This window comes from Denticeps clupeoides, chromosome 9 (assembly GCF_900700375.1).
Source record: "Denticeps clupeoides chromosome 9, fDenClu1.1, whole genome shotgun sequence".
In the NCBI taxonomy this organism is placed as follows: Eukaryota; Metazoa; Chordata; class Actinopteri; order Clupeiformes; family Denticipitidae; genus Denticeps; species Denticeps clupeoides.
The window spans coordinates 22,086,017-22,099,914 of NC_041715.1; the positions used below are offsets into that span (position 1 = coordinate 22,086,017).

At 38.3% G+C, this 13,898-nt stretch overlaps 1 protein-coding gene across 4 annotated transcripts in view; it reads left to right on the forward strand.

Annotated features, from left to right (window-relative positions):
- The window catches only part of myo16 (myosin XVI), a 120,258-nt gene extending 108,285 nt beyond the window's left edge, over positions 1–11,973 (forward strand). For 3 of the 4 annotated variants that reach the window (XM_028990865.1, XM_028990867.1, XM_028990863.1), the window contains exons 33-35: positions 3,295–3,447; positions 3,848–3,933; positions 10,492–11,973. In XM_028990865.1, the coding sequence (XP_028846698.1) occupies positions 3,295–3,447; positions 3,848–3,933; positions 10,492–10,545 (293 nt within the window). In that variant the 3' untranslated portion in view covers positions 10,546–11,973. Of the gene's footprint in view, positions 1–3,294; positions 3,448–3,847; positions 3,934–7,171; positions 7,245–10,491 lie in introns of all 4 variants that reach the window. The other variant, XM_028990864.1, reaches the window with a different exon arrangement.
- The last annotated feature ends 1,925 nt before the right edge of the window (positions 11,974–13,898 follow it).

The following is a 13,898-nucleotide window of genomic DNA, read 5'->3' on the forward strand; positions in this document are numbered from 1 at the left end:
CTCCAAGCTTCTTAGCTTCAAACCTTCTGGAGGTTTCCGGGGGTAAAAAGGGAATTTTGAGATTACAGTCTCAAATAAATACAAGTCAATAAATAAATAAAGTCATATCATTATGAGAGTAAAGTTGTATCATTACACCTTTAAAGTCACAATGTTATGACTTTATTCTCATAGTCCTAATGCTTTGACTAGTAATATTATGACTTTAATTGCAAATTTCATGTTTTTTAATCAGTGGCCCTAATATGCTCTTGTAGTTCACCCATGATAACATTGTAATTTCTTTTTATTTATTTTGTTTTTAAAAGCAAATGAGTGTGACAACCTCTGTGTTAAGAAAAAAGTTAATTCACATGGTGTTTGTAGAAAGTTACTGGAGAAGAGTGTTTCAGATGTCCACACACAATCTGACACACACAGTAACATGCACATCCTTGTACCTAAACTGACATAAGCAAGACATGGACAAATGTACACTTAGTACAGTGTGTGCTCTTTCTCCAGTACAGTGAAAGCTCTTTATCTGACATAAATCTGATATGAAATATATATATATGATAATCAGCATTTTATTGGTCCATAAAGTGTTATCTGATATAAAAACCAACAATGCCTGACAAGACCATTGAAAATTGATATTTTATTATGGCAGCTCTTACTTAATTAGATATACTTGACAGTCAAGATTTTATGGAAAAGTTATTGATAAAACTAGCCAAACTTTAAAGTAAAGATACAGAACCTCTCACGATTCTCAGATATCCTGACATGCAGAACTATTTATGAAGCTGTTCTCTGTACCTATGAAGAGGGTGTTTTCTGTACTTCAGTCCTAGTCCTAGATTTCGTTCTGAAAAGTGTCTGTTCATAAAAGTTTTATTTATACAGCAACTTTTATAATCAGCTCAAGCGGACAGGGTTATGAGGGACTAGGAGGTTACCAAGATAAACTGGAGCATAAACATACAAGGCTATATAGGTGAGAAGCACAATCTTAAAGTCAATACAGTACTTAACTGAAAGCCAACATAGAGAAGACAATAAGGTGTGCGTGTAAGAACCCTCGCTGAGTTTTGAACATGTTGGACCTTATTCAGGAAAATAGCAGGGCAACAAAAAAACAAAGTTAAAGTAAAAATGTTATGAATGCATATGCGATTTTGTCTGCATCAGAGATGGAGACAAACTTCCTAAACATAGCAATGTTTCTTGGGTGTATTAAGTATGCAGTCCTGGAAATATTTTGAATGACAGTCAAAAAGAAGATGAGTGTCAAAGGAATCTGTACTAGGAATAGCTGAGAAACCATCACACTCCAATCTATATTCTGTATATCCATGTATCGACCATTTGGGATCACCCAAACTTCATTTGTATCCCAGTTAAGCATAACTTACTTACAGAAGACTGTCCACAAAAAAAAAATCCTTGAAACTTTGACTTTAATATATACTGCATGTACACACACTAAGCTGTGTCTTCTCGCCACACTGTACCTCTTACACTGTACCTCTTCCTGTTGATTTATTTATCTCTTTTTCTCTGTGGATGCAGGATGGGGGTATTACAACCAGAATCATTAAACTTGCATTCCCCTGTGATGATGAACCCATGAAACTTTAATCACCACATTCTCCCACTCATCTAGCTAACATGTCACACTATACAGGCAGGGATCTCACTCAGGATGTGTGTACGCGTGTGTGAGAATTGCACTTGCAACATGTGACACAACCGGACTTAAAATAGGTGCTCTGTTTTCAGTTTTAAATAGACAAATAACTGGATAACCATAAAGCATGTCAACAGCCACCTCACCTATACATGATGCTTCAGGACATCCATCTGAACTGACCTTTTATATCTGACCTTAGTCCTTAGGCCTGAACCATGGTGTGGCTTCTGTGAGATACAATGTCAAATATGTTGAGTGGCAGCAGGTTTATTATATGCTTCTATAAGTTTCAGAGGGAGAACAGAACAGACCCAGGGATCAGGACAGCAGGCCGTGTTCTCCTGCCTGCCTGCCTGTCATCATTTGCATGCTGCGACTGGAACATTAGGGGAACACGGTGCTCCCCTTGCCAAGTGGCTGCCGTCTTATTCATTCATTAATGCCACTGGGAGACGTCCTGTTCCCAACACTTAAATCCTGCTGGGAAATGAGGAGTAGTAAAACCATAGTTGTTAGCAGAATGTATTTCATATAAAACTGTGATAGAATCTGTTCTATACACCACCACCTCCTTCACTATACATGAGTGTGTCGTGTGGGGTTTATGGTTCAAGTGTGGCATCGTGCTCTGTTTCAGACATATTGGCAGTATCCAAAACATTTGATGCCAGCAGGGCTTAAAGGTCCGCTCACATGAATTTATTTTTTTGGATTTTATATCGTTCTTAGTGGTCCCCTAATAATGTATCTGAAGTCTCTTTTCCGAAGTCACAGCCACTGTGATCCAGTCTCACAATGAGATTTCCTCAGGATGTGCCATTTTGGTATCTGTAGCTTTAAATGCTAATAAGGAGTTGAGCGACCTGTAGAAATTGAGCGTGCATTTCAGAAATTACGTCAACAACACCATTCACCAGCCACAATGTTTGCCGCAGAGAGGAAGTCACATTTTTCCAGAAAAAATTTAAATTAACCCACTGATTGTCGCATGACAGAACAAAAGAAAAATAAATTTATGCTAATTTTTACATCCAATCACCAAGAAACTGCAATGCTTTGTACATTTGGAAGCCAAATGTTATCTCGGTGGAGATAATATTTTAGGGGAGGGGTGGGAAATTATCTGGGTGGAAAAGCATGAGAAACGCGAGGTAACCTTTTCCTATGATGACATAAAGGGACAAACTCCAGATCCAACCGTCTGAGCTGCCACTCTCTGAAATGCGAAAAGGAATTGCCAAAACACCCTTATTGGCATTTCTAGTCACTGCAGGACCGTAGACCTGCTAGGGGAACTCGTATTTAATTTGGGGGTTAAATTTCATTTGGGACCACCTGATACATTCTGCTAAAGATGGAACTTGCTGGGAGACGTTTTTCACTACTCAGATCTGAAATTTTTTAATAGACTGCAATTGCAATTAAATTACTTAGATTCTACCTGGAACATTTGATACTGATCTGCAAAAAAAAAAATTTAAAACATATTTTAAAATGTATTCATTTTATTGAATTTAAGTTTGGGTGGTTAGGTTAATTGAAATGTTTCCTTTTTTATTCAAGAAGGAAATGTCAATAATGGATAGTCCTTTTAATGTTTTCTGTTTTTATTATATCAGGATTCAACTCCAACATGAACCTGCCTGGTCAGGAGGAACAGGACCCCACCTCCTTGTCATCACAACTGCAGGACAAGAATGCCAACAACCACACACACACACCCAGCTCACCCAGCCCTGCTTCCTTTGAGAACGGCAATCAGCTGACCAATGGTAACCATGGCTTTCAAGAGGGGTGCGGCCCCTCAGTTTTTGCAGTGCTGCAGATGTGTAGGCTGTTTATGCCTGGATTTTAATACACGACTTAATACCCATCCTCTTTCACACACACATACACACTATGCACAGACCTTTAGCTACAGTGTGAAGGAGATTACATTGCAATGATGGTGAAAGTGGCATAAATGAATTATGTATTTGTGAATTAAAATATTTTAATCCAGATGTTGAAAAATTTATTAAAAAACACTGTGAACATGCAATCTGCAACTCTGTCATTTTCTTTGCAAACTTTACTCTTTGTTTGAAAATAAAATTTTAAATGATATAATGTGTATTATTTATATGAATAACAAAACCATTGCAGGAATGAACTTTTTCCCCCTCCTATCAGGCTCTTTAGAAGATGAGGGACATCTGAAATCAAATGCCTCCAGTGCCGAGCTGCACCACAGACACTTGGACAGCCATCACACTCAGGTTAGTATACACACACAAATGCACACATTCTTGAGTATTTTAGTACATTTACATTTACAGCATTTATCAGACGCCCTTATCCAGAGCAACTTACAATCAGTAGTTACAGGGACAGTCACCCTGGAGCAACTTAGGGTTAAGTGTCTTGCTCAAGGACACGATGGTAGTAAGTGGGATTTGAACCTGGTTCTTCTGGTGAGTGTCTTACCCACTAGGCTACTTCCACCCTTTAATTAGTACTTAGCCTTATGAAAGTATTTTATCAATTTTATCACCATCCACACTAGTTATTATAGGTTATGACATCGAGCAATATGAAACACTGTAACATTATAAAATGTTCTAGGAGTGCAGAACTTCAGCTGCTATTTTCTGTCATCAGGTTCAGTGTGACCCTTTCTCAAACTCACTACAGTAATATACAGGTAGGTATGGAAAGTATTCATATCCCCTTAAATTTTTCACTCTTTGTTAAATTGCAGCCATGTGCTAAAATTGGTTAAATTTTTTCCCTCATCAATATGCACACAGCACCCAATATTGAAAGAAAAACAGAATTGTTGAAATTTTGGCAGATTTAGTTACAAAGAAAAATTGAAATGTCACATTCTTCAAGTATTCAGACCCTTTGCTCAGTATTTAGAAGAAGCACCCTGTTGCTCTAATACAGCCATGAGTCTTTTTGGGAAAGATGTAACAAGTTTTTCATACATGGATTTTGGATTTGGTAAGCCTCTGCCATCGCTCCCTGCAGATCCTCTCCAGTTTGAGCACAATGGATGGTAAACGTTGGTGGACAGCCATTTTTAGTTCTCTCCAAAGATGCTCAGTTGGGTTTTAAGCCATTCAAGAACAGTCACAGAGTTGTTGTAAAGTCGCTCCTTTGTGCTTAGGGTCATAGTCTTGTTGGAAGATAAATTTTCTGCCCAGTCTGAGGTCTTGAGCACTCTGGAGAAGATTTTAGTCCAGGATATCCCTGTACTTTCCCTTGATTGCCACCAGTCGTCCTGTCCCTGCAGCTGCAAAATACCCACTCAGCATAATGCTGCCACCATGCTGTTTCACTGCTGGGACTGTATTGGACTGTGATGAGCATACCAGACCATCTTAGAGTCCTTCAGTGCTTTCAGGTTCCTTGCACTGAGAAGAAGCTTTGTCAGGCCACTTTCTACAACTTTGACCCATCTCCCAAATGCATCTCTGGAGCTCACCAACAGTGATATTTGGTTTCTTCTGTTCAGTTTGGCTGGACAGCCAGCTGTAGGAAGGGTTCTGGTTGTCCCAAACGTGTTCCATTTAAGAATTTTGGATTCCATTGGGCTCTTAGCAACCTTAAGTGCAGCAGTTTTTTTTTAACCTTGGCTAGATCTGTGCCTTGCCACAATTCTGTCTCTGAGCTCTTCAGGCAGTTCCTTTGACTCATGATTCTCATTTGCTCTGACATGCATTGTGAGCTGTAAGGTCTTATATAGACAGGGGTGTGGCTTTTCTAATCAAGTCCAATCAGTATAAACAAACACAGCTGGACTCAAATGAAGGTGTAGAATCATCTCAAGGATGATCAGAAAAATGGACAGCATATATGAGTGTCAGCACCATATGAGATTTCAGTTTTTCTTTGTTAATAAATCTGCAGAAATGTATGTTTTTCTGTCAATATGGCATGCTCTATGTACATTAATTAGGAATAAATTGACTTAAAAGATTTTAGCAAATGGTTGCAATATAACAAAGAGCGAAAAATGTAAGGGGGTCTGAATAATTTCCTTACCCACTGTATATGCACAGATAGAAAGATTGCATATTAAAAGTCAAGAGGCACCCTTGGTTCAACCTAGGTAAAACTTTTGGAAATGTTATATATGTTTCCTTGTGTATCTCCTTGTTTTTTTTTCCTCCATCTTTCACTGTTTTGTTTTTTCTTGTAAATCAAGGGAAGTGTAGTTTGCTTTTGGTAGAGTGACATATGAGCCCGAGCTACAGTTTGTCACCCTGGGGTTCTTGGATTACTGGTGTTGTATTTTATCCCATGTTCGCTCCAAAATAGTCACATGATACAGGGTCAAGGTCATGTGATAGACAGAAAAGCTGGAGTGCATAGAGGCACCACAAGGCAGACATCAGCAGCCCGCTATGTACTCTCTACCCACTCTGTGCATTAAATAAAGCTTCAATTATTCAAACAGTCCATGAAGTATTCATAGGTGCACAGTTGACTCCACACTACAGCAAGGAATGGTCAAAAGGGAATGGCAATCCACGCTTATGATGCATCCAAAACATTAAATGCAGCGTGTTAGACAAGTTGCACTATGGCATGACTTCTGCATGGCAGCAGCATAACAAAACAACAACAAAACCTAACAAAAAGTCACAGTTATCTCAGGCTGCAGAACCGTAACACAGAGAATGGTGAAACATAGCCACTCCTGTCAAAACTTTCAGAGTAGCTACATGTGGCTAAAAAGGAAACATCACTTCCCTGTGAAGGAAGTGATACACTTTAAAAAGTTTTTTGGTTAGTTTTCTATGAACAGCATGACTTGCTAGTTTGTTAGTTTGGTGTCTCAGATTTTTTTTCTGTCCAGATCAGCTGAAGAGGTCGAGTAGCTCTTAGAAGAAGACCAGCCAGGATTGAGTTACAGTATTCTAGTTTGTAGACAAGTATCTGTGTACACTGTAAGAACTGAAAACTGGCTAAAATTTCAGTAATGTGCCACACTTAATATTTTAGCATTGATGTAAAACTATGAATGAACACATGTGGAGTTATGTACTTAACAAAAAAAAAGGTGAAATAACTGAAAACATGTTTTATATTCTAGTTTTGTCAAAATAGCCACCCTTTCTGATTACTCTTGGCATTCTCTCAATGAGCTACAAGAGGTTTTGCCAACAGTCTTGAAGGAGTTCCCAGAGGTGTTTAGCACTTGTTGGCTCTTTTGCCTTCACTCTGCAGTCCAGCTCACCCCAAACCATCTCCAATTTTTGTTAAGTCCATAACCTGTCCATTCACCTACACTGTTCAGATCTGTGGTGTCTTCTGTTTTTAGAGAAATTGCAGTGTAAGTCAGTGTTTTCAGTGCAGTAGTTGAGGCAAAAATGCATTACAGAATATTCCTCTTTAATTTCTGTTTTGAACGATCTAGCCAGCACACCAGCTGCACTGTACTGACCCACTTATTCTCTGTCTCTCATCTGTCTCTTTCTTCTCTCATGCCTCCTTCTTGTCTTCCAGAGGGCTCACCTCAACTTCTCCCCCTTTGGTGCAGGGGCTGCCCTCTAAATCCAGGGCTTCTCACTGGTGGGGGGTAAGGATAGTTCTCTCCACCTCACCTCCACAGCTTCTCACGGACGTACCTGATTGATCCAGTGCCTTTTCATTCATACCACAGGAAACTGCAGATCATGGTCACATTGAAATCCACTCTATATCCAAACACAATCTTATTTTTAATCTAAATCCTACTGGCACAAATGATGTACAGTCCCTGACAAAAGTCTTGTCCCTACAGCCCCTGACAAAACATCTTTTGTAATAATGTTTCAGTGCAAAACAAAACTGTCAAAAAGTTTTCTAATATTCAAAGCTTGGAAAAGCCCATTGAGTCCATTTTTGCAAAGACATAAGTGTGTCCTTGTCATATGAGCGTCACCTGTGACTAATAATGGATCAATTAAGTCTCAGGTGTGTTTAAAAAGAACCCCAGAACCCCACTAGACCTTCACATCAACTGCAACTAGACCTCTGCAAACATGCTTAAGATTTAAGTGTTGATTATAAAGGAACTGAAGGCCAGATCCACTGCTGAAACTTTAATGTGTTTCAGCATCAAGTACAGAGGATAAAAAAAAGATTTGAAGAGACTGGAGACGTTTTTGACAAGCCCAGGTCAGTCAGACCCCGCAAGAAAACTGCTCGAGAGTTTGTTGTCTCAAAAATCCAAATCCAGCCCATTTTCAACTGCAGCAGAGCTCCACGAGACCTGGTCACCTGAAGTCACCTCGAATCAGTGCCCAGAAGCCAGCACTAAACAAGAGATTTTTGAAAAACTGTGTGGCATTTGCCAAGGCCCACAGCCTGCTAAAAGGATGGATGCTGGAAAAGTGGCAGAAGGTGGATTTTTCAGATGAATCTTCTGTTGAATTACACCACAGTCGCCGCAAATATTGAAGAAGACCTACTGGAGCCCGCAAGGATCCGAGATACACCCAGAAAACAGTGAAGTTTGGTCATCATGGTCTGGGGTTATACCCAGTATGGGGGTGTGTGAGAGATCTGCAGGGTGGAAGGCAACATCAATAGTCTGAAATTCCAAGAAATCTTAGCTACCTTTTATATTCCCAACCATAAAAGAGACCAAATTCTGCAGCAGTATAGTGCTCCATCACATACTTCCATCTCCACATCAAAGTTCCTCAAGGCAAAGAAGATCAAGATGCTCAATGATTGGCCAGCCCAGTCACCAGACATGAACATCACTGAGCATGTGTGGGGTAGGATGAAAGAGGAAGCATGGAAGACGAAACCAAAGAATATTGATGAACTCTGGGAGGCATGCAAGACTGATTTCTTTGCTGTTCCTGATGACTTCATCAATAAATTGTCTGAATCCTTGCCATACCGCATGGATACAGTCCTTCACGCTCATGGAATTCGAATTCAAATTTTATTTGTCACCTACACAGTCATACATGGTTTGAAATGCTTTAATGCAGTGAAATCATACAAGATATTACATTTGGATCTCACAGCACCACTACTTAATTTGCTAACATATTTTTGTATTTTTCAGTAAATTTGTTCCATTTCTGTATAGGCGACAAAGATTTTGTCTTGCCAAAATTTGACCTTTTTGTCTTGATTAAATGATAAATCTTTTTTCAGAGAAACTAATTCATTTCAATGCATTAAACATCATTTGGTAGGGTTTTAGCTTTTCATATGAGCTATTTCTAACACCAATTGATTAATTAAAAGTCAGGTAAATAGCAAGTGTTTCTACAAACTAGATAAGCGACAATACTTTTGTCAGGGACTGTAGTGCAGTGATGCCAGCCCATGAATGCTGAAAGGTTCACCTTTGAGATCAGAAACTTAATGCATAAAACAATAAAGAGTACCTATTTTGTGTGGTATTAAGGGTTAAAGTTATATAATGCTGATGTACTGTTAATACCTCAGCATACTGGACAGTGTGAAATAAAAATGAAAATGTGGCATAAATTCCCACAAGAAGACTATTTACTAGTGTTTTACTAATGAACTGCAGTTTTTATCACCTCTTTTCTTCCTCTTTGCCAGTCTCTCCATCCCCTTCTGGATTCTCTCTTTGTTTCAGCTCATGCCACAACTTCCTGCTTTCTTCCTCCAGTTTTTCATTCTATGAATCCCGCCTTTCATCTCCTGTTGCATTATATGAGGCCCTATATGTGGCCACGAATGCGCCAATGCCAAGCAACCAGGAAATGTTTTTTCTTCTCCACAGTTACACACATGTTCATTATACTTTGATACACATTAGCATATTAAAGCTTGCTGGGAAATACACACCCAGAGAGATACACTGTACAGAGAGATACAGCCTGTTTTTGTGGCCTAGTGGGTAAGGAAGCAGACCCGTAATAGGAATGTTGAGGGTTCAAATCCTGAACCGCCAAGGTTCCACTGAGGTCCCCTTGCACAATGTACTGTCCTCACACACTGCTCCACGGGCGCCTTTCATGGCTGCACACTGCTCACTAAGGGTAATGGTTAAATGCAGACAGCACATTCTTTGTATGCTGTGCTGAAGTGTTTCAGTGCTGCAGTGTTTCTGTTACTGTTTTCCTTATTCGCTAGACCAACCTTTATAATTTGAATAGCAAAGAAGCCAATTCAATGAATATTCAATCAATAAATGGCAAATGACTGCTGATGGCCTGTTAATTATTTATGAGATAGGACTTTTATATGGAGTATGGAGTCCCTGCTGTGTGTGTGTGTGTGTGGTCATCAGCATTGGCACACTCTGTGCCATCATCTTGGGCAACACTGGAGAATAGAGAGAGACTGTATAAATTACACGGATTGCCTGGCATTGTGTTCCCTCATTTATATTTCTAGTTACAATTCTGCAGTTTTTGCCATAGTTCTGATCACTTGCAGTGTACAGCATGAAATATTCATACACCTTGGTACACATTGTATGTGAATATGGTGCTGGAGGTAGAACACAACTACCTTTCTGTTCTGGAGTCATCTTCTCATGACTGTGGACACTGCTGGCCTTAGTTCATGTTTAAATTATTATAATTTATTTTTAAATACATATAACACAATTAAACATTTATCATTAGATATACAAGGAGAATTGAGTAATTGAATATTAACTTTTTCTCAGGGAAGCTGGATTCACCCTGCAGAACCTCCTGGTTTGGCGCAGGGCTCTGTGTGAGTCTAGGTCTGGCTAGCAGCACATAATGCAGCCCCATGGCTCACCCACCCTCCTGCTGAAGAGCTCCCCTCACAAAGATGGCCTCACCTTAACCAGCTTTTTTTTCCCCCATCTCTTCCAGATCCAGCTTGCAGTCAGGACCTTTAAGCAGCTGAAGGAGTTGAGCTGGTGCTGATGATTCTGGACAAAATGATTTCACCTCCCTTCTACCTATGACATTAAAGAACCAAAGCAGCACAGAGTTCCAGGAACTCACTGCCAGCTGCCATTCCCATCTTGCCAATTGCCAACCTCTCCAATAAAAAAAAAATGAAGCACATGGAGCTCACATTGAACATACCTTCCATATTGTCAACAAAGTCCATGCCTCATAAATAATAGCATAGTAACTGGTGCTGATCATTCTTCTATCATGGCCCAGCAATGCGATGCACATTAACACGCAAGATTAAAATCAGCATTTAGGCTTTAGTTTATTTGCCTTTAATCTGTGAATGATGACTCTTCAGGTTTCTGCCAATGCATCGCAGTGTTGCTTAACACTAACTCAACCAAAGGCTGTGAGGTTCAGGGAGACTTATTGTGATACCTGAGGTGAGCAGATGATCCATGTCAGAGTTACTTTGTGTTTCATGTATTACTTTAAAGACTCTTGAACCTGGCTAAACAGTCCAAATCTTGTGCTCTGACCTTTTTCCTTAATTGAGATGTTAAATGGGAAGTGACCCACACAGATGGTTAATCCATTGTTAGTCCGAAAAAAAAACTGCACTGGGCTGTTACCAAAATGCCCATTGAATGCACAGCATTTCATTTTACTTTCATTTTATTCCAAAATGCATGGATTATCTGGCCAACCTTGTGATATCCCAAGGTGCACTTTCAACCAGACACATCACCAAGACACCAGCTCTTTGTCTAAAGGGTCTATGTTCACCAACTACTGTATGGCGCTTTTGTAGCTGACAGCGCACAACTACAGATGCTTTGCAAGGACTGAGAAGATGCCAAGACCTTGATGGTTATCAGTTTGATTATTTAATCATAGGCCAGATATCTACTGGAACATACCTTTCATGATGGAAAAGGGAGATGTGTATGTGACATTCAGTGGCTTTAGCTTTTGTATACCATAAGCACGTGGCACAAAAGGACACTGACCACTTACTGTTTGATTTAGTCTATAAAGGTCATTGTAACACCTTACAATTTAAGGTTTTTTATTTTATTTTGGAGAGAAGTTTATTTTAGATTTTGTTTCAAGAGTAGCTCCATCTTAAAAACATATATAAAATGCTGCTGAAGCTAAACCAGTCACAGTTGTCAGTCTGTTGTTTTAAGTAAAGTATCACAAATTGTCTTCCTCGTACAATACCAGAGGACTGGTTTTAGGTTTGCACTCTCAGCTAGCAGGACAACAAATAGTCTTTCTTGTCAATTGTAAATATCCATTTCATGAATTTGCTGTATGTCTGAACTGTAAACTCTGTTTTGTCTGATCTGTGTGAGCTGAGATTTTTAATTACCTGTAATTACAGTGTAATGCTCACGTTTCTGTTGTTTGGCAGAAATAAAAATTTGGGTAAGCTTCATAGAACTTGAACGTACAGGCACAGAAGCATATGTTTATCTGTTGTTAATGCTAATAATTGTCAAAAAGTTGCCATGCACTACTCAATATTTAAGACCCATATTCAGATATCCTTTTAAAGAATAAAGTAGCATGCTGATTGCAAATGCATACACTCACTACGACATGAAATTGAGATGTGCTCCATACACATAAACTCTCAATTTAGCTAATAAAGTAATACTTGTATGTATAATATATGAAACATGAGAAAGCAAAATATTTTGCATTCTCACTTCTTATTTAGATAAAACAAATAATATCTGATTGTTCTGGGCAAAAGTTAATTTAGAAGCACAAACTGCTGTCCCAAATGGAATGACTCTATAGCTATGGACATTCTCAAGTAACTGAAATCCAACCTCCCTCCCAGATGTGGAGGAAGTGATCCAATCCATGTGCATTTTTGTATTAAGGTAATCATAGCTAGGCCATGGGACAGATAAAAAAGTTTGATTGTGGAATTAATCATCATCAAAGCAAATAAAGTGAGTGACAGAATGTGGGACTGCAATTCATGAAAGACATAGGTGCCTGATGTAAATCTTGTTCATGTGGAATGATTGTTTATTTGTGAATATAGAACTTCTTCATTCCAACAGTCCCATCCCAAGATCATTGATGTGATTTTTTTTTTATTCACATTTTTCAGTCATTACCTCAAGGCAAATGTGAATTCAGCTATTGCAATAGTATTGAACAAGTCGGATATTTAACTTTTTGAACAAATTGTCAGCAGACAATATGTTGAGCTGTAATATGATAATAACTGTCATGTTGAGAGCTTTTGGATATGTGAGAAAATATATGTATTGTGTGGGATCTTGGGTTGGAAAAAATGTTGCCTTGTCCTCCACTTCTAATATAAAATTGTGAGTATTTCTTTTTTGCAGTCAAAAATACAAAATAATTGTGTTTACTATTGCAAAATATCTGTAAATATACAAGTATATTTAGATTATATATTTTCCACATAATCTCTGAATTCTACCACCTTCAAGAATTTCTTCTTGTGTACTTATGTACTCCTCTTGTAAGTCGCTTCGGATAAAAGCATCTGCCAAGTAAAGTAAAGTACTTACTTTACAGAATAATAATAATAATAACTTGATTCCTGAAATCATTTGACAAAGTAATGCATACATAGTACACACAGTGTCTGCAAAAGAAAAATGGAAATAATCAAAATCATACAGAATTCACATTGGGTTTTTTTGTATGTATGCATGTGTGTAGCGACTGATTAAATAATTTTCCTCAATCACACCAGACCATACAATTTCAGTTGAGTGATTGAAAAGAATGAGCACACAAATGAAAGCGATAAAATGAAATGTTAAAACACCCTTTGTTTTATAAATCTGTGCTTACCTATTTAGCAAAATTAATTGGAAACAGTATGTACCACATATTGACTGTAAAACATGGTTCTGGTGGTCTCTTTTCAGGAAATGTATACAATTTATTATGGCCCATAAAGGTCATATCTTGTTGAAAGGAAACCCATGTTAACAGAGCAAATTTGTATGAATACTGAACTGTTAATGAACATTAACATTTTTATATGTTTCTGTGTCCAGTTTCTGCTGTTCAGGCATAAGTGAATTCTTTGTAACCTGTGTCTCCAGATCAGATTTTTTTATATATATATATATATATATATATATATATATATATATATATATATATATATATATATATATATATATATATATATATATATATATATATATTTTCATAGAAGGTTTGCTTATGTGTTTTTTCAATTCCAACATTTCAATCACTGCCCAATGTTCCACAGTGTCACAAAAAGTTGTTTTACAGTTCTGAAAGGATTTTACACCCTATTGATCCCCGGTAAAGAGGCTCACTGTTGTGGTGTTTGGGTAGTTTTTGTA